We start from the raw sequence: 20,340 nt of genomic DNA, 5'->3' as shown, positions 1-20,340 counted from the left end.
ATATGCTGGCCACAAGGTGATTCTCAACAAATTTAAAAGAGTTGAAATTATATAGACTGTATTCTCTAACAATAGTGGAATTAAGCTAGAAATTAATAAAATGAAAATTCCCATGTGTCTGGAAATTTGAAATTTGCTTTTAGCTAACTTAGGCGTCAAAGCTAGAAAACATTTTGAATCATGTTTAGAGGGAAGTTTATGGCTTTAAATGTATTAGAAAAGAAGACATGCTGAAAATCTGTGGACTAGGCACATATTAGAAGAATAGCAACACATTAAATTCAAAAAAGATAGAATGGAGGAAGTAATGAAGAACAGTATTTAATGAAATGAAAAACGTTAGAAAGGATTGACAAAGGCAAAAATTGACTTGAAAAATCTGATAAAGTTGACACTGCAGCAGGAGTAATTAAGAAAAAATAGAGAAGGCAAATAATGTTAGGAATGCAAAGGCGGGACATCATTGAAGGTCCTACAGACATTAAAAAGAATCAAAAGCTATTACAAACAACTTTTACAAGTAAAATTGAAAATTTAGAAAAAGTGTACAGATTCCTAGAAAAACAAAACTGGCACAAGAACTAGAAAATGCAAATTGTTTTATAACTATTAAAGATATTGAATCCACAATTTAAAATCTTCCAATAGACCCAGTTGACTTTTCCAGTGAATTCTAAGCATGTAAGGAAGAAATAATACCAGTTTTACATGAACGCTTCCAGGAAATAGTAAAAGAGGGAACACCTTCTATTTATGAGATCAACAAAACTTGAATAGTATAAAACCTGATAAGGTCATTACAAGAAAGGAAGATTACAGTCCAATATAACTAATGAACATAGGTGGAAATTTCCTAAACAGAATGTATGATCATCTCAATAGATGCAAAAAACCCCAAACATTTTGATAAAATTTAGCGTTCATATTCAAATTGGAATAGGGAGAGTATCAGCAGACTTTTTCTGTAAAGGGCCCAGATAGTACATATTTAAGGCTTTGTGGGACACACACATTTCCTGTGGCAACTGTCCAGCTCTGCACTATAGTGTAAAAGCAACCACAGACAATATGGGCATGGCTGTGTTCTTTACAAAAATGGTGATGGGCCTCATTTGCTCATGGACTGTGCTTTGCCCATCCTGGCATAGGGAAACCTCATTAATCTAAGAGTGTCTGCAAAAGCAGCAAACCTCATACCTAATGGTGAATCTTGATAGACTTCCCCATGAGATGGGAACAAGAAATGGATGTCCACTATCACTACTTCAATTCAACATTTGGAGTAATGGAAGAAAAAAATAAAAGGTATAAGGATTGGAAAGGAAGGAAAAAGGTCATTATTTGCCGATGATAGAAATGTTTCCTTAGATCTCTAAGTATACAGACAGGTTATAATAAATAAATGATGATAGGGTTGCTGGGTCCAAGAACAGTGCACAAAAATCTGTATTTCTGTGTAGTCTAATAAATATATTTGCTCTTTGTCCCTGGCTCCTGACAGAGCTCCTGAGTGACGGGGGGGTCTTTCCCTATTCCTACCAAGCCCCTTTTGACTACACTGGACTTTATGCTAATGAGGTGACTCAGGGTGGGGCCCCAGAGAGCTTCAGGGTGCAGGCTGGTCGTCAGAAAGACCAAACAAGTGATTAGAGGTGTGAACTTTCAGTTTTATACCCCATCTTCCTAGTATTAGAGGGGACTGGAGATTGAGTTATAAAAACTTTCAAACTGGGGAGAATCAGGGTTTTTGGGCTGGTGAACACATGAATGTGGTGGGAGGGTGGCATATCCAGAGATGGCACGGAAGCTTGGTCCCCGACCGCCCATACCTTGCCCTATGCGTCGCTTCCACTTGTGTCTCTTCCATTTGTTGGTAGGGATGTGGAGCAAGGGACCGCTACTCTATTGTTGGTGGGATATTAAATTGGTAACAGCACTTTAGAAGACATTTTGGCAGTGCCCATTAAGTTGAAGAAATGTATACTGTTTCAGCAATTCTGCTTGTAGGTATATATCTAACAGCTATGCAAGCAAATGTACTCCAAGGGGCATGTACAAGAATATTACTAGTGTTAGTATTTATAATAGCTCACAAGTGGAAGCAACTCAAATGCCTACCTATATTAGGTTGGGTAAATTATGGTATGTTCTTACAAGAGAGCAAAAAAATGACTACCAGAGAAGCCTGGATGCTGGGAAGGGACGGGTAGCGACTGGATGATCTATGATGAGAGAAGGAGCTTGTGGGGGGCCGGTAGTGTTGTTTCTTGACCTAGGTGGTGGTTAGTTGGGTTGTCAATTTGTGATGATTATACATTTTTGATTTGTGGACTTATCTTTATGTGTGCTATTTTATAATGAAAAAAATTGTTTTTAAGGATAATAAAAGAATGAAGAGGTGGTAGATGGTCAGAGACATGCAAAGGCCCTGTGGCCAGAGGGAGCTTGGGGAATTCTATGCGCTGAAAGAAAGCTGCTGGATAGATTGTGCCATGAGGCTGGGAGCTGGGTAGGAGGACACGTTAGGGAGCTCTGTGGGAGTGGGCTGCTGTTGCTTTAAGATTTTAAGAAGCAGACATAATGCTATCCAGGTTGAAAAGATTGCTCCGGCTGTTTTGTGGCTGCTTGAGTGGATGGTGGCTGACCCATGCAGCAAGAGATGGTGATAGCCAGGGCCAGGGTTGTGGTGGTAGAGAGAATTTGTTGGATTCAACATTGTGAGCACTCGGCGATGGTTTTGGTGTGGGTGTTGGGAAAGAGGAGGCTGTGGTTCCCATGACTCCCTGGGTAATGGAGCCCTCCTCCAAGATAAGGAGCTGAGGGTGAGACCAGTGAGGACCAACTCGGGTTTTGCTCTCTCTGAGCTCTGCTGCCTGGTGTCCCGGGTCCTGTTATGTTCAACTACCCCACTTTCACAGATGAGAGACATAGAGTTGGAGCAGTTAGGCGACTTGCCATGTGCCATGAAGCCACCCAAGTCTCATAGATTCCAGGTTGTGCCTCTTCCTAGTGTGCACTACCCACCCCTCACAGTTATGTACGGCTCCCCTGAGCCCGGGTGAGAACAGTGGACAGTGGAAGAGGCCTGGTCAGCTTGGGGGCCGTTGGCTTTTAGGAAGTGGGCAGAGGAGGGGGACCAGTCAGAAGAGGAGGGAGGAGATGGAGGGTCAGGGGAGAAGGTGAGCCGCTGCTCGGCCCCCGGAGCCCCCTCACTGTCGTCGTCATGGCCTTTCTTTTCCCTTCTCCACTTTTTCTGGGTACGTTTAATTTAGTTGAAATGAAACTGTGTGAGTTTTCACTTTAATGTTATAAGCATTCCTCCACGTTATTAAAATCTCTTTATTATCCTCTGTAACGGTTGCACCAGTCTGTGACGACTGTTTTTGCAAAGAAAGCTTTTTCAATTTTTTTATTATGAAAAACGTAAAAATAATAATACAGTGTACACCCAATATACCTACTACCAAGAATCAATAATTAACATGTTTCCAAATATACCTTATCTATATGTATTGAATATAACAATAATATGTTCAATTGTTATAACAAATAATTTGCTAAACCTTTTGAAGGTGATCTATAGACATCACGGCAGTGTACCCCTAAATAACTCTGCATGCATCTCCTAAAAAGGACATTTTCTTATATACCATTATTACAACTAAACTTGAAGATTCCTGATGGTAAGAATGGCGTGGTGACATGAGGGTTTAGGTTGCTGTGCTCTAGGATCAGAAGGTAGAGAAGAGTCTGTCCTCAGTCTCCTCTGGAATGTCCTAAACCACAGCTGGAACAGTTCCAGCTATCGGATCAAAATAGATTACATTTAAGGAGCCAGATATACAAAAGGGCATGACTTGTAAAAACATTGGATTTAAATTTCATAGCATCCTAATAAATGTATACATTCTATGGAACATCTTATCTACATTCTCCTGTCTCAACTTTTAACTCCTGTGTTGAAAATAAATCTAAACTTATCTAAGCAGAGAGTTCAAGGTCTTGATATAAATAAGATATATTTTAGCCTGAAATGGAACTTTTTTTTTTTTTTTTTACTCCTCACCAGAGGACATCCTTAGAGGGAGGGAGGGAGGGAGGGAGGGAGAGAGAGAGAGAGAGAGAGAGAGAGAGAGAGGGGAACATCAGTGTGAGAGAGAGACATCCTTCAGTTGCCTCCTGTTCACACCCTGACCAGGGATCGAATCTGTAACCCAGATATGTGCCCTGAGCGGGAATCGAACCGACAACCTTTTGGTGCACAGGATGACACTCACCCCAACTGAGCCACTCGGGCTGGACAACACTGAAACTATTTGATGTATGAAACATCAGTTTCTTAGATACATTCATAATTATGTCAGGGTACATTTGAATAAATTAAGTAGAAATAGGCTATAGAGAAACAAAACACAAAATAAAAGCAGATCTGGACACAATATATTGTTTGGAAAAGCAGTTTATTAAATAATTTGTGTGTTCTATAACCCACTTTTTTTTATACACCAAAAACACACCGGAAGGATATTTCAGGGTATAGTGGCAAGTGTTAGGAGTGGCTGGATTCTGAGTCTTCTCAAGAAAAGTAACCTCTAGTATGCCCAGCAGCTGGGACTTGAGCTGTTTAACAAGGGACTTTATTTCCACCTGAAGTTGGAAAATGGGCAGGAGGCAGTTGGGTGAGCACATGCCCAGGGAGGATAGGGATGGTTATGGTCCTGCTGTACATTTATTTGTGCAGCACTTTGCTCTGTGTGAGTTGTTCCCAGCTCTGTACGGCATCCCCAAGGGGCGATGGGCAGATTGGGGAAACGGGGGTGGGGGGGTTGGGGTGTAGGAGAGTAGCTGCTCTGAGCCCAAGTAGCAGCAGCTTCAAGCTTTGCATTCAAGCCTCAGTGTGTTTCATTCACTTCTAAGTTACCAAAGCACCCAGTCTGTACCTTTGTCATGGAAATTTCCTAACTTACACCAAAGGAGGGAGAGGAGTTGAACTGCATCAGTTTGAACAGTCATCTGCCCGTTGTGTCTTTCTTGCTTCATCTGTCCCCACCCCCTCAGCCCTACTTTTTTCTGTTATTTAAAAGCAAATTTTTATGGTACTTTTTACTTGTAAAAGTATCCCTCTACCAGCATGCGGATTCCTCAAAGGTCAAGGGTCCCGACTCTTTCATCATCATGTTCCCAGCAGTGCTGGCACTTAATTGTTCAATAAGTATTTGTCGAAAGAGAGTGCGTTTCAGTCCACCATCCATAGGGAGGCGGATTAGCTGTGTAGGCTCACAGGAGCCTTTAACTTGGGTGCCTTTAACTGAACCACTGCTGTGTGTGTTTGGGATGTTGCTCCTGCTGCCGGTGGCTCTGGTTGGTCTGCTTCGTGTGTAGGGGAGATGGGTTGTGCCTTGATACATGCACACTTGGCCATATGTTCACCCCAGAAAAGTGGGAGGATTAGTTATGACTATAGACTCGCTTAACTTGTAAAGACAAAAAAAAGAGAAAGCTTTCCCTCAAGCACACATTTTTCCCCCCACTTGATAATGAAGCTTAGGGAGAGTTGAAATCAGACAGACCTGGGTTTGCCCCCGACCTCTTTCCCTTCCCTGTAGATAGAGGTCCTCTCTTGCCCTCAGTTTCTTCATGAGTGAAATGGGGTGCTAACTGTTCACAGGGTGGTGAAGATTAGGTGAAATCCTTTTGATAACTAAGTTCCTGGTACAGAGTAGTCACCCCATAAACACTGGCCCTGTCTTTCATCTCCTTGCCCGTGTTTCTGTGAAATGGGGCTGTTTACCATGCCTCCTTTAGGAAGGGTGTATGCAGATGAAGTGGGGTCATCTGTGGAAAACCCTTAAATCCTGGGACACCAGCATTAGTGATCAGAGTGGCCACTGACGGTGACCGCTGAGCGAGCTAGCTCAGCCAACCCACCTTTATTAGATGGAATGCATTTAGCAGATTGATGACACAGTAGGAACCAGGTTGTTTCTGCCTGAGCAACTTTTGGCTGTTGCTTGCCGTCTCATGGCCTCAACATGGCTGCCACAGTTCTAGACACGGTGACCTCTTTGAAGGCAAGAAGGAAGGGGAAATTGAAGCCACATGTGTTCCCACTTATTAGTGAAGCATCTCTCCTACCTCCCCAGCCCAAGCAGGACATATGTGTGGGTCTCTTTGACCAAGACTGAACCATGTGGCCAGGACTGGGGAAGTGGGTTAGGACTGTGATGATTGGCAACATATGGTAAAATCAGCCCACTCAGAATTGAGACTGTGCTAGCAAAGAGGGGAGGCAGACAGTAAAAGAAGTGCCCCCAGATTTAGGGAAGGGGCCTGTGGACTCCAGATGGAGGGCAGATCTGGGAGCAGCTCTTTGGGGGGTTTGGGCATTACATTTTGGGCCACTTTTAGGCTTTTCTACTTATCCTTCATCATAGAGCAGGGATAGGAATGAAGCCTCTCTACTCCTGTCAGTGGAACCTCTGATGACAGGGGCTTTGGGATATGGTAGCTTTACTGCATTGAAGGAGGCAAACCAGGATAGTGGGAAAAGGGAAATTATGTTCTTTTGATTGGTAAGAAAAGAAAACAGTCCTTTTTTTTAAAAAAAAACTTTATTTTTTGATTGACTTTAGAGAGCGAGAAAGAAACATTGGTTTGTTGTTCCTCCCATCCACACATTCATTCACTAGATGATTCCCATATGTGCCCGACTGAGGATCGAATCCGCAACGGGCGCATCCGGACAACACTCCAACCAAATGAGCTACCTGGCCAGGGCAAGGCAGTCCTTTTTCTATGAGTTATTGTTTTGGATGTTTAGGAAAAACCTCAGGTGGGGTGCTTTTGAGTCAGATTGACAGGCAGCACCCACCCGATGTAGGGCCTGGCTCTGCAGAGTTGAGAGGAATTCTCCTCTCAACTACAGTTACCCAGGTGCCTCTCCTGCTGGTGGTTGGTGCTGTGAGACACTAAGGTGTGCAGCATTTGGTGTGGCCCTAGGTGTGCAAACTTCCTTAGCTTCTGCTACGCTGTGATAAGACCAGGTGATAGGTAGGTAGGTTGTCGATAGTTGCAGGTAGTTCTGAATCAGACGAACTAGTGGGTGGTGTTTTAAATAGGTGAAGGAATTAAACTTTGCCTAATTGAATTAACTCAGATGTATCAGTAAACTTTTATATTGGTTTCATTTTGCCAACAAATATTTTTGGTTTGGCTGTGCAGGTCTTTCATTTACTGGCCGTGTGGCTTTGCATGAATTACTTAATTCTTCTGCCCCCCATTTCCTAATACATGTAAAATGAGAATATTACTACAAATCTCCAGAGCTGGTATGAGGATTAAAAGGTAAAAACGGCTCATATGTATGTAGTAGATGGGATGAGTACTTAGTGTTTAAAACAATCTATAGTTCTTTGAATGCATTGTGATACTTTATGTTTTGTGAACAGATTATTTTTTGATTGTTTCCTGTTTATGAATTATGGTGTTCATAAACTGTAAACCACAGAAGAAGGTTTGAGATAAGAGTAAGGAGGCCTGACATTTCTTTTGTGGTCTGATATTAGCTGTTTAACCTTGAACGTATTACTCAGTCTCTTGGTAACCAGTTTTCTTATTTGTGAACTGGAATATTAGTGTCTGTCTCATAGGCCAGTGTTTATTCTATTAAGAAGGCAAGTAGATGTAAGATGCTCATGAAAAGTGCTATGCAAATTTAAGGTAATATGTTTTTCTAGTGTCTTTCCACTGAGACATTTTAATAGTCCTTTTGTATACTAACTTTTTATGCTAATATCCCTACTGTTTTTTGGACTTCATGAATTTGGATGGTGTCTAAAATAGTTAGTCCTATGTCGTTTTTTTTTGTTGAAGGACTAAAATATTTTAAGGACAAATAGATGGCTGAAGTGAACATTTGGCTAAATGTTCACTCCCTTTATTTTACCCCCTTCACCCTTTTATTGCTTGGCCTGCCTGCAGCTAGTCTCCTCCCTCAGGCGGGTGGTGGCCAGGAAAAGATGGAAACCCTCACACTTACCTGCAGGAGACACTGATAGTATCAGCCAAGCCCTGCCTGCTTGCACTTCTGTCCTTTTATTGATGAACTGTGTTTTTCCCTTTGTTTTTTTTTTTTCTTTTTTACTAAACAGCACACATCATAAAGACAAGTTGTGATGCATATAATAACTGTATACTTGTGTGCCCACCCACCCAGCAGAGCACTAAGATGTCATCCTCAGGTTCCTTTGGTTCATGCCCTGTGGTTCAACATCTTTTAGTCACCATTCTGCTGACTCCAGGTCATACCTTCTACCAGTTTCCCTTGTGAAAGTTTCTTTTTCTTTGTTACCATTGTTTTTGCAGAGGTTCTTAGAATATTCTGGATGTTGGCTCTGGCTGTTGGCGCTATCTCATGTATCTTCTTTCAGAAGGTGGCTTCTCTCTCCTCTTTGTTAAGGTGTCTGATGAGCATAATTTCCCAGTTGAAATATAGTTGGCCTTAGTAGTCTTATAGTATAGTATTTTTTAAATCCTGTTTAAAAAACTTCCCAGTCCCAGAGTCATAAAGAAATCCTCCTTATATCATCTGCTGAAAATTTTAGAGTTTTGCCTTTTGCATTGGATCTGCAGTCCTCCTGGAAGTGACTTTTGTCTGCGGTGCATGAGGGATGAGCTATTGCGTTTTCTCCTTAGATGGCCCATGTTTCAGCCCCGTTCACGGACTGTCTCCCTGCTCCCCTAGCCTGTGAAGCCGCCGCTGTCACACTTCTCTGTTTCAGATCTGTTTCTGGGCTATCTTTGATCCCCAAATTCTACTTCTAGTAATTTGCGCTAGGGAGCAGCTCAGGGCAGTGCAGGCATCTCACTGTGGCAGTGTTCTCGAAGCGTTTGATGGTGCCGAGCGGGAAGCGTTCTAGAGGCTCCGGCCGTGGAGTGAGCCGACTGATGTCTGCACACCTGCGCAGTGAGAGACTCTGCAGCCGACACAAATATGTTTACTGCTGTGGAAGGGTGCTGACAGTATAGCGAGGCAGAAAAATAGGAAGTTCAAGCACGGTATGTACAGTCAGGTTCCATGTTTATAAAAAGTTAGCGTGCAAGTTAAAAAAAACAAGCCTTTCAGTGCACTTAGATGGGCTTCCCCTGTGTCAGGCCACGAGCCTGCTCTGGCAGGTCCTCCCCGGCTCCCTCCAGCCGCTCTGTATTTGGCACCCACGGGTCTTCCTAGTGCTTTCTTACCTGCTCCCTGATTTCTGTGCACGCTCCTCATCCTCTTTTCTGGACTCCGCCTCCGCCCTGCATGGGCGTTGTGTCCGGGGTGCCTGGTTGGGTCCCTGGACCTCCTCCTTCCATGCCCTTTCCATAGGGCCTGCCCGGAGGCTTCCCCCCGTTACACTTTCTTTTAGAGTCCTGGCCCGGCCATATGTCTGTAGCAGGCACTTCACTTAGTTCGCCCGGCATCCTCAAGGCCCCCAGAGTCAGGGTATCCAGGGGAAGCCCACAGCCTCCCCCATAAGATCCCCCCCCCCCCGGAGTCCTCCTGGCTTTCCGTCCTGCCTCCCTGCCTCCGTCCGTGGTGGGTCTTCTCCCCTAACACGCATGCCCGTGTCATGTCCCTTCTTTGCAGACGCTCGTTGCTGGCTGCCCTTTTACAAGAGTTTCTGGAGTATTCTTCCTGCCTCCAGGTTTCACCCCCTCCCTTTTTGGTCCACACTGTGGCCACAGTCATCAATCAGAAGTATATGTATATGAGGGAGACCCACCACCCCTTGACCTGTGGCTCACAGGCCTGGCTGTCAGTGATCTGGGCCTGGCCCTCTGGGGCTCTGCAGCCTCTGATGATTTCAGGCCCTCTGCCTGCCCTGCCTGGACCCCTGCTCATCTTCTGAGACCTGCTCTGTGATGCCTTCCCTCTTGGGGCACCGTGTGTGTCGAAAGTCTGCCCTTTCTTGCCCCTGGTGGTAATGAAGGTGCCCTGGATTGCTTGTAGGACAGAGTTGGCTCTCTTGTTTGTGCAAAGAATGTGACAGGATGGTTCGGAGAGCCTGGCCTCCCAGCACGCCCTGAGCAGCGAGCTGCCTTGAGATCTGGTGTTTGGCTCTGGTTCTCTGCTCTGTGGGGTGTAAGGAGGAGCCCTGCCAGCAGCTTCCTGTGGGTGCCCGTTACAGGCTGCCTGGTGCAGAACGTAGCAGGTTATTCAGAAGTGTTATTTTCTTGACCACTTTTAGTTCATTGCTTTTGACTGAATGTTTAAAAATATTCTGCAACAAAATCTATAGTATTCATGAGCAGCGAATTAGGAGAAGAAATGTAATTTCTGAGAAAGCTTCAAAGAAGTAGCAACTTTATCTCTTCCCCAGCCTTTTCCGCTGAAACCCACCAGTCTTTTTCTGAGCACTCATGTTCTATAAATAGAACAGCAGCTCTCCTTGGGTAGCCCACGATCAGCTCATCCGCTTTCTGAAAGATGTGTGTGTGTGTGTGTGTGGATTGTGTTTTAATTTTGCTTTTCTTATGGGTGAAATGCGTAGCAGGAGACGCAAGAAAAAATACTCCAGTGTTTACCTTTAAAGATAACTACAACTTTTCTGGGTGTGTGTTCGTTGGTTTTGTTCTTCTTAATTTTTTTAAATTGCATTTAGGAAAGAGATGGAAGCGATTCCTTCCCCTGCAGAGGTAAGGAAGACGAGTGGGCGAGGAGCGGCCCTTGTGCCTGTGAGGGAGCCCTGTGGGGCCAGAGGAAAGGCCCTCCTGCCATGTGGTGCAGGCGTCCGAGGCTCTGTGCTGCTGTGCACAGACTGGCTGGCCTGTGTCTTTGGAGAGCATGTTGAAATGAGCGTCAGTCACATGTATACTTGGGTCTGCAAGGAAGGTTAGGAAACAGCCTGGGAGGTTTTCCATATTGCAGGCTGGCTTCTCTCTCGAGCTGCTGGGATCGAGGTTGGGCTTTCTCCCTGCCTGGGGTCAGCCTGGTTCTGGTTCAGCACATGTCTCCGTACTTCCAAAAGCCAGGCCTTATTCAGTCAAGGATGGAGGTTTCAGACTCTGTGGCTGTAGTGGTGTGTCTCTCTTCTTGACCACTGGGTAATGGTGTGTTCCTCTCTTCTGGCGCAGTTCCCCGGGAGAGCAGGTGGGTGACCTTCTCATAAGTAAAGGTGCAGGTGTATATCACAGAGTAAGTAGGTGGGTTCCTCAGTAGGTTTTCTCCTGGGTTGGTTCTCTTGGGAGTTGGGGAGCATTGCTGTTCATACCGCTAGGCTGGCCCCATGGCACAACTACTTCCATCACACCTGGCCTGTGGCTGTGAGCTAGCCTGTGCCCAGGAAGCTCACAGAGTCCCGTCCTGTAGTGGGGTGGGAGAGGAGCACTCTGCCTGCATTCCCAGGATACCCTGGACTGCCATGCTGCTTTGGTGGGGGTCCTTCCACACAGCCAGGTGTGAGTGGTGTGTGTGGGGCGGGGGCTTTCTAAAGCATTGTCCTCTGGGGCAGGTAACACTGCATCCCGAGCTCCATTCACTCCCTGGTTAGGAGTGGGCTGATGGAGCGACCAGATGACCGGCACTCTGCTCTTGCCTTCTGCTGCATTTGAGTGATGGAAGTTTCTGTCTGGTTTCATCTCATATCATGTGAGGTGGCCCCAGAAGCCCAGGTGGTTCGTACAGATACTTTAAAAAAAAATTAAAGTGCAAAACTATATGGGATTAGGTAATTAAACAGAAGCTTCTCTGAACCAGTATTCTTGCCCTTTAACAGAATTTTTGTATATTCTGCCTGCATTCCATGATGAGACTCTGTGTAGAATAGACATTTCTGTTAGGTCGGCCAAAACATGCCTTGTAGACACTGAGAGCCAGGCTCTTGCTCATGCATCTTGTTTATTAGTTTTGACTGTGTTAGTGGCTCCAAGGGGTTCCCCGTGTCGATGACCAGGTAGCTCCTGGAGCATTTAACTTCTGAGTGGTCCGCAGGGCCCCTGTGGCCCATTAGGTGCCCAGCCCACAGGATACAGTGTGAGGGAAACAGCTCTAGGAGAGGCCGTGCCCGCTCTTGGTTTTCATGGAGACATGCGAGTGGACTGCTGTCCACCTCCTGATTCTCTTAACAGAACTCCTCTTTCATGGTGGTGATCAGACTTACCGGAGGGTACAAGTTTTAGTGACTTTGGCGTCCACTCACCTCTCACAATGTGGGCAGATGCCGTGTGGTGTGGGGATACGGGTGGGGACTGAGTGGGGCACAGGCCTGGAGCCTTGCTGAACCCCACAGCAAACTACGTCGACAGTCTTGGCAACAGGACCCTGAGAAATGGCAGGAGGCCAGAGAGCAAGGAGACAGGGCCAAGAATAGCTAAAAAATACCAAATGCTGCAGTTGGAGAATGCACTGGCCCGGGCCGCTTGCTGTGGCCCTTCCAGCCTTCCTGTCTCTTTCTGCTGCTCCCCCGGGCATATCCAGGGCACACCTTGGGCCTCTGAAACCCCCACCCTCAGGCATGCCATGGCCCCGCAGAGGATTGGGTTAGCCCTCCCCCGGCAGCGCTTGGCCCGTCCATAGGTCAAGGTCCGGGGAGAGTGTGAGAAATATTTCTGTTAGGCTGTCAGCAGTTAGAGACGCGAGTGTACCAGACCGTCAGCGTGCAGCTTGGGTGGACGAGCGCAGCCGTGCCATAAAACACATGCTCATGAGTTCCTTTCTGTGCTTTCAGACCATCATCAAAGAGGGGATGCTGACCAAACAGAACAGTTCATTCCAGCGATCCAAACGGAGGTACTTCAAGCTGCGAGGGCGAACGCTGTACTACGCAAAGACTGCAAAGGTGAGGCGCAGTGCAGGACACTTCACGGGAGAAGACATGCAGGGACCTGCAGGGGAGTTGGGGTGCTGGGTCCTCATCTGAGGAAAACCTTCCTTCTAAGAGCTGTTTTTTCCAGAGAGTTTCTCATAATACTCCTGGGTACTAGGTTTTATTTGTCTTAAGGCATGTTTTAGTGCTTATAAACATTGATTTTTATTCTTTTTTTATGTTGTATGTCACCATTGGGGAAGGAGAAATGTCATAGAAATAACCATGCTACAGCTGGTTATCTTTCCTGCAGCAGGATTAGGGGTCACAGGCTTACACATCTCCTATGGATTAAAGTGTCTTCTTAAAAAATTACTTTATTGAGGTATAATTGGCATACAAGAAGCTGCAGATACTTAATGTAGACACTTGATGAGTTTGGAGATGAGTATACACCCGTGAAACTAACACCAAGTATTTTTGAAATGCACTGGGCTTCTTGGTGTGTGAGCAGTCGATCTTTGTCCCTGGGCTTCCCAGCAGGGACCCTTCCATCCTGCCATCTGGGATCACCAGGCAGATGCTCGGGGAAAGAGGAGGAGCCAGTGGGAGTCACTAAGTTACCGCCATGTTTAAAGGAGTGTGGTCACATGTGGTTCAGACACCTGTGTGCTTGCAGAGCTAGTTTTTGGTATTCTGAACACTCGTGTTTTTGTGTCAGTATTGCTGTCAATACTGATATTTGGTTTTAAGAAAATCTGGAACCTGAATCATTTGCATTTTGAGGTGTATCCCTAGAGAGTTAGTGTGTTACAGTTTGAAACTGAACAGAGCACCGTGTTTATAAAGGGTTCTGACCATGTTCCTCGTTTAAAAAAACAACCACCCTTATAGTTATTTTAGGTCTGTGGCCTTAGGGGGTTGGGGGAGGTTACTTAAAAGGCTGAGGCTCTTTTCTGAATTATTAGTATTTCTTTTAGGGGTTCCCGATGGAGTCCTCTTAGAGGCCGGTAAGGTTAACAGGAGGTGGGGACTGTGATGAGGGATTTGGGGAAGAGGAGAGGAAATGGGGGGTGTTCCCAGGCCTAGTTTCCATCCCTTTTCTGGAGCCTGACTGTCTCTCTGCAGGACTAGATTCTCTCCACTTCGCTCCCTGTTTTTCTTTCACAGCCTGATTCCTTCTCTTTGGGTCAGTCTCTCTTCCCCTAGAATCATTTGTTTTAGTGGGGACCTTTCTTCCAGATGTGCTTACTGGAGAAGGTGTAGAGCCACAAGGACAGGATCCTCAGTCCAGAGCCCTGCTGTCTCAGGTGGACCCCATCTGAGCATATATTTCACATTTAAAAGTGAAACTCTGGTGTTACAGAAAAGAAACACAGACTTGCATTATTATTATTATTTTCTCCACTAATGCAATCACTAATGAACTCCCTGTTTTAAAAAAAAATCACGGAGCCATACCTGGGGCTAGATGGGGGGATGCTGTCAGCACTCACTTAGGCAGCAAGCCTCCAGTTTCAGGGCCCTTTGTGTCAGTGGGCATTTGGCTGGGGTTGAGGAGAGTGGTGGGCAGCATTGGGCCAGGGCTTAGGATCTCCTCCACCTTGGGGGCCTTAGCCTCCTGCTGACCGTGGTCCCTGTGTCTCCCCAGTCAATCATATTTGATGAGGTGGACCTGACAGATGCCAGCGTGGCTGAATCCAGCACCAAAAACGTCAACAACAGTTTTACGGTAAGACGCTGGACACACACCTCCCTGATTCTTCACCACATCTGGTTTTCCTTCCTAATTTGAACAAACATGAGCAGTTCAGACTTTTTCATCCTGTTCACTCTGATGGGAATGATTCTTGGTAAACATAGAATTTAATGCTGAGTATAATACTGTGGTTGGAGAGTAACTGAGACTTTGGTACTTGTAAGCACAAAAGAACAGGAGGGCCCGGATAAGATTGTTTAACATGTTCTAGTTTTATATTTCTCTAAGTTTTACACAGAGGCTTGTTTTTCATGATCAGTGTAGAAAATTTGGAAAATACAGAGAAGTATGTTGAAGCAATTAAAAATAGCCATAATTAGGCCACTTCAAAAAAATAGAATGTTTGATATTTTGGTGTATTTCTTTTCTTTTTTACTTTTAAACTGCTCCCTTCCCCAGTTTATAAAGATTTTGTTGTACTTTCTGCACAAGTTCTAAGTGCATAAAATCATGTGACTTCCCCACCCAGACAGGTCGCAACTGCACACTGTGGAGTATTTGCCTTTATTTCTAAATATCTATATTTTCACCCACATCTACCGTGAGATCATAGGGACCACTTTGTGTTTGCTTTTTTTCCCTCTTGACAATTCATGGTGATCATTTCCCTGTGTTGCCTGATCTGAATGTTCATCGTATTTTTTAATGGCTGTGTAGCGTTTCTTATATGACTTGCCCATTTTGGCTTCAGGAGCTGACTTTAGAACCTATAAGGTATGACTTCAGTGTCCAGAATGGAGTATTTAAAAATAGTTCTCTTTATATTAAGCTGTCTCATTTAGACATAAAGTGTGCTCCCTATTTTTTTTTCAATTCTTACATAACAGTCAAGGTGGGTAATTTTCTTCATGTTTAGGATCTGACATTTTGAGTTAGTTTTACTTTCAGATACTTCCAGGTTTTGTTTCATCTTATTTATCAATGGATTGATTATTGATGTTGCTGATACGACTGGGATTTTCCTTTCTCCATTTAAATTTCTACTTTGTGTTGATGTAACTAACTGCTCTTGGTTTTGCTTTGTGGCTTATCTAATTAGCCTTCCCTGAGGGTTTCTCTTATCTTCCTTTTCATTTTACTTGGAATCGTTTTAGCTTTTTCTCGGTGAGTTTTATTGTTTACTTAGTGACTGGGGGAGACATCTTAAACCACGTAAATGATTATTGTTTGATTAGTGGCTTTTAGAGTTTTTAGTAAAAATAGGTGTTGAATTTCATTGGAGTGTTTTGAGCATTAATGTAGGCGACCAATTTGTTTTAGGTATTTGTACATTTCCTAACAATAAATTTTTCTTGGTAATGTTGAACTTTACAACCAGATTTTGGATTTAGAATTTTCCGTCCATGTGTGTGCTTTACTTTTGGTGTGGGAAGATAGCCTTTGCTGTGTTTTGCTTTGAGAGTTAAAATAGCCTCATAAAATTCATTTAGTAACTTGTTATGATTTTATGTGTTGGAACATTTTACATAGCTTTAGAATTGATCGTTTCCTGAAAGTTCGAGAGCACTTACTTTAAATGATCTGTCGTAAAGACATTTGTGTCTCTGGTTGGATCCCTGTTTACATTTCTAATTTTATTCATTTAGCTTTGTTTTTCTTGTCAGGTTTTTTAAACCCTGCCTTTTTTTTTTTTTTTAAGAGAACCAGTTATGAATTATTGATCAATCCCATTTATTTGTTACCTAATTCAGTTTCTGCTTTATATTTATTGTCTTTTTTCTGTTTTTCACAACTTTTTAAAAGAACTTATTGATCGGTTTAGTTTTATTTTCATATACATAATATAATTATATGTATAACATGAAAATGCGAGGGGCTGAGTTTGACTCTGGCCTTTTTTTCACGTGCCAAAAGTTGTTTCTGTCCCAGTAGAAAAATGTTATTAAAGACAGTTTTTTTATCTTTCAAGTTACTGAAGAAAAACTTGAAGTGTATGACTATAAATAGGACATTTGAAATCACCCATATTCCTGTTGCCCAAGTATACCTGGTAATATATTTTGGTTTATGTCCTACCAAATACATTTTATAAAATACAATTTTTGACTTTCTTCACTTAACAATGTGCTTTTTCTCTTGTAATATCCTTTAAAATTTTACTTAATGATATTGCTTAGTATTCCGTCATATAACTGTATAAGTTTATGTATCCAGTCTCTGTATTAAACATTTGATTTTTTCCTACCATAAGTAATGTTATGATGTACATTTGCACACAAATCCTTTTGTGCATTTCTGATTATTTTCATAGTATAAATTCTTAGAAATGGAACTCCATTTGAGGTAGAAAAATATAAGCTTTTTAAAAGCTTTTGAAAAATAAATGAGGTACTGGTACTTGCTGCAACTTGGATGAACCTTGAAAATATTATGCTGAGTGAAAGAAGCCAGACACAAATGGCCACATACTTTATGATCCTGTTTCTGTGAACTGTCCACAGTAGGCAAATCTGTAGAGACAGGAAGTAGATTAGTGGCTTTGGGGGCTGAGGAGGAAGGAGTGCCTGCTAAAGCGTGCAGGATTTTTTTTTTTGAGGGTGACAAACTGTTCTAAAATTAGATGTGGGAGATGGTTGCACAACTTTTCGAATGTGCTGAAAACCCTGAATTGTATGCTTTAAACGGGTGAATTGTATGGGAATTCTATCTCAGTAAAAATACTAGGGACAAACTATGCACTTTGGAACTGCACAAGTTACTGTGGAGCTTTGTCAGCCTGATCTGAGAATGAAGGCCGACATCTATCTCCCCTCTGTGGGAAAGTGTGTTCAGAGGGCCAGATATTTGACTTCCAGAGGGAACCCTCTGGAACCCCATTCCTGGCTGGCAGTCCTGGGTGATTTCCAGCCCTCAGGGCAGAGGACCTGCTCTCTCACATTCACTTTCTGTTTTGTTAGTGCTCTAAAACTGCCTTTTCATCTGAGGGTGTGGTGAAAGGCAAGAGGAAGATTCATACTTAGGTTCCCCAGGAACATTCCAAGATAAGGGAGCTCACCCCGAGTGCTCTGTGATGACACATGGCATATGGAGACAGATGGGGCGTGTTGGTGCCCAGTCCCCCGTCACAGTTCCATGGAGTCAGTAAGTTCCAGGCACTGGGGCTGTGGGTGATACAAATATTTTCTTTGCTTAAAATTCACACTTAATGATCTGTTCCATTTCTCACCCCCTGCGATGTTTACTGCCTGACCTCTGAACCTGTCCCTTACCATGCAGTGAACGGCAGGAGTCTGTGCGCAGGCGTCTCTCCAGCAGGCCGTGCCCTCCTGGAAGGTGGTGCCTGAGCGCAGGGAGTGAGTGCAGAATGAATGAATGAATTCACCCGGAAGCTACCACACTTCCTGGAATATCTCATTTGGTTTTCCAACTATTCCAGTAGTGATTTCCAAACTCTACAGCTTGTACTAAAATTGCTTGCCTGGTACAGACCACCAGAGAAAGCTGCTGTTACCATGAATCAGCCAACAGATGGGAACCTCTCATGGCTGTGAAGCATCAGTAAATTCGCTTCACATTAGAAAAGACTCTATTTTTATTCCTCTCTAAGATTGCCAGGGAACTGTACCATAAAGAAGCAAGGACCCTTGGGATAAGAAAGTTCTAAGGGAGATGGGCAGAGGTCCTTGGGGGAGAGGAGAGGTTTTGAGACAGGCTTGATGGAAGAAGTGGCATGACTGAGTCTCATGTAACTGGACAGGGGTCTGCCTCTCTTCCTGTTCTTTAAGAACAGAGAGCTGGGATAAAGCTAACAACAGAGCGATTGCCTTTAGATTCCTGATAGGTAGGGCAGTGGCAGGAGGTGCTTTCACAAGGTGGGGGGTAGGGCAGACAGTGGGCCACCCCCTTAAAAGGCCAAAAACATAGCAGCATGAAGAGAAAAGGGGACTTGCCAGCTTTGTGTCCTGGCCTCTGCAATAACATGACATCGTATGCTTTTGGTGATTAAACATGTTAATACTAATTTATGAAGACTAAAAGACTTTTGGTATATTATTGCCAAATTGCCCTTAGAAATATCAACAAGGTTTCACAAAAGTGGTTTTTCTATTCTTTTGCAAACACCACGTGTTCACATTTTAGAATATCTTTGCCACTTTGATAGTTTAAAAATGGTAATTTGTTTCTTCAGTGACCAAAGCAAATTGAGGCCAAACATTTCTCATGGTCCATCATGCATTTGTGTTTCTCTTTATGAACTGATTTTTTTTCATGTGCTTTCAGATAGTCAGCACTGTATCTATAGGGTTCAAAGTTACTCCCCACCCTCATGGGCTGTAATAGTTTTAGTGCTTTGTCCTTTCTTTTTTTTAAGATTTCATACACTAATAGTGCACTGCAGTTACCAGGTAAAATGTTTTTCATGATCTAACATGTATTTATTTATTTATTTATTATTATTTTCTCAGTCCTCACCTGAGGATATGTTTTTATTGATTTTTTTGAGAGAGGGAGGGGGAGAGAGAAACATCAATGTGAGGGAAACATCGATTGGTTACGTCCTGTACTCGTCCTGACTGGGGATCGAACCCCAACCTAAGTATGTGCCCTGACTAGGAGTGGAACTTGAAGCCTTTTGGTGCATGGGACATGCTCCAACTGCCTGAGCCATGCGGCCAGGGACTAACACATTTAACACATTTTTAAATTATTTTCAGTTTTAGGATCACAAAATTTACAGATTTGTGCTGAAGGTATATTTTTACTACCATAATTTTTCAAAGGAGTTTGTTAAAGCAACATTTCTGTTTTACTGAAACTATATATTTTAAATAAATTTTTTAATTGAAATATGACTTCCATACCAAGAAGTGCATAAATACAAGTACAGAGTTTGTTGTATAACCACGAGGTAGTCAGGTGATGGATGTATCTAGTCCCCCAGAAGCTCCCTTCCCCACAGGTAACCACTGGCTTGACTTCTGATACTGTAGATGAGTTTTGACTGTTTCAGGTATTTGATGTAAGTCGACTCATACTGTATATTCTTTTGTGTCCATTTCTGATGTATTTCCTGATTTAATGGCACTTGGGGAAATTTTCTAGTTGTATTGTTGCTGATTTATAGCTTAATTCAGTTGTGATCAGACAACATGCTCTGTGATTCTGATCTTTGGAAATTATTGAGACTTTATGACCTGTTGGTTTTTATAAATGTTCCATGTACATGTGAGCAGAACTTGGATTAGGTAGTTCTTTCTGCAGTTGATGAGGACACGTTTAGTCATTTTCCTCAAATCTTTTATAACCTCCTGATTTATTTTCTGCTTGTCCTTTTCGTTATTGAGTGAAATTTATTAAAATCTACCATGACTGTAGACTTACCTGTTTTTTGTTTTCATTCATTAGTTTTTGCTTTATGTATTTGGAGGGCTATTATTGATTCCATACAGATTTAGAATTATTTTATATTCTTATTAGACTGACCCTCTTATTATGAAATAACCTTTGTTATCTTAATGTGTTTGTTTTTGTTGTTGTTAATCCTCAGCAGAGGATATTTTTTCCATTGATTTTTAGAGAGAGTGGAAGGCAGGGAGAGAGGGAGGGGAAGAAAGAGAGAGAGAGAGAGAAACATCGATATGAGAGAGACTTATCCATTGGTTGCCTCCTGCACGTACCCCGACTGGGACCAGGGATCGAACCTGACCTGCAACCCAGGTATGGGCCCTTGACTGGGAATCAAGCCCATGACCCTTTGGTGCGCAGGACAATGCTCTAACCATCGAGCAACACCGGCCAGGGTTGTATTTTCATCACTTTTAACCTATGTCCTATTTTAATAAAGACTTGATGAAA

At 43.4% G+C, this 20,340-nt stretch overlaps 1 protein-coding gene across 3 annotated transcripts in view; it reads left to right on the top strand.

Moving 5' to 3' along the window:
* Nucleotides 1–20,340, top strand: part of DGKD (diacylglycerol kinase delta) — an 89,218-nt gene that overhangs the window by 8,595 nt on the left and 60,283 nt on the right. For all 3 annotated transcript variants that reach the window (XM_081141931.1, XM_081141934.1, XM_081141932.1), the window contains exons 2-3: nt 12,708–12,818; nt 14,437–14,517. In XM_081141931.1, the coding sequence (XP_080998057.1) occupies nt 12,708–12,818; nt 14,437–14,517 (192 nt within the window). The remainder of the gene's footprint in view (nt 1–12,707; nt 12,819–14,436; nt 14,518–20,340) is intronic.

The sequence above is a fragment of the Miniopterus schreibersii genome, assembly GCF_964146895.1.
Source record: "Miniopterus schreibersii genome assembly, chromosome: 7".
NCBI lineage: Eukaryota > Metazoa > Chordata > Mammalia > Chiroptera > Miniopteridae > Miniopterus > Miniopterus schreibersii.
This window is presented reverse-complemented; position numbering and strand designations above follow the sequence as displayed.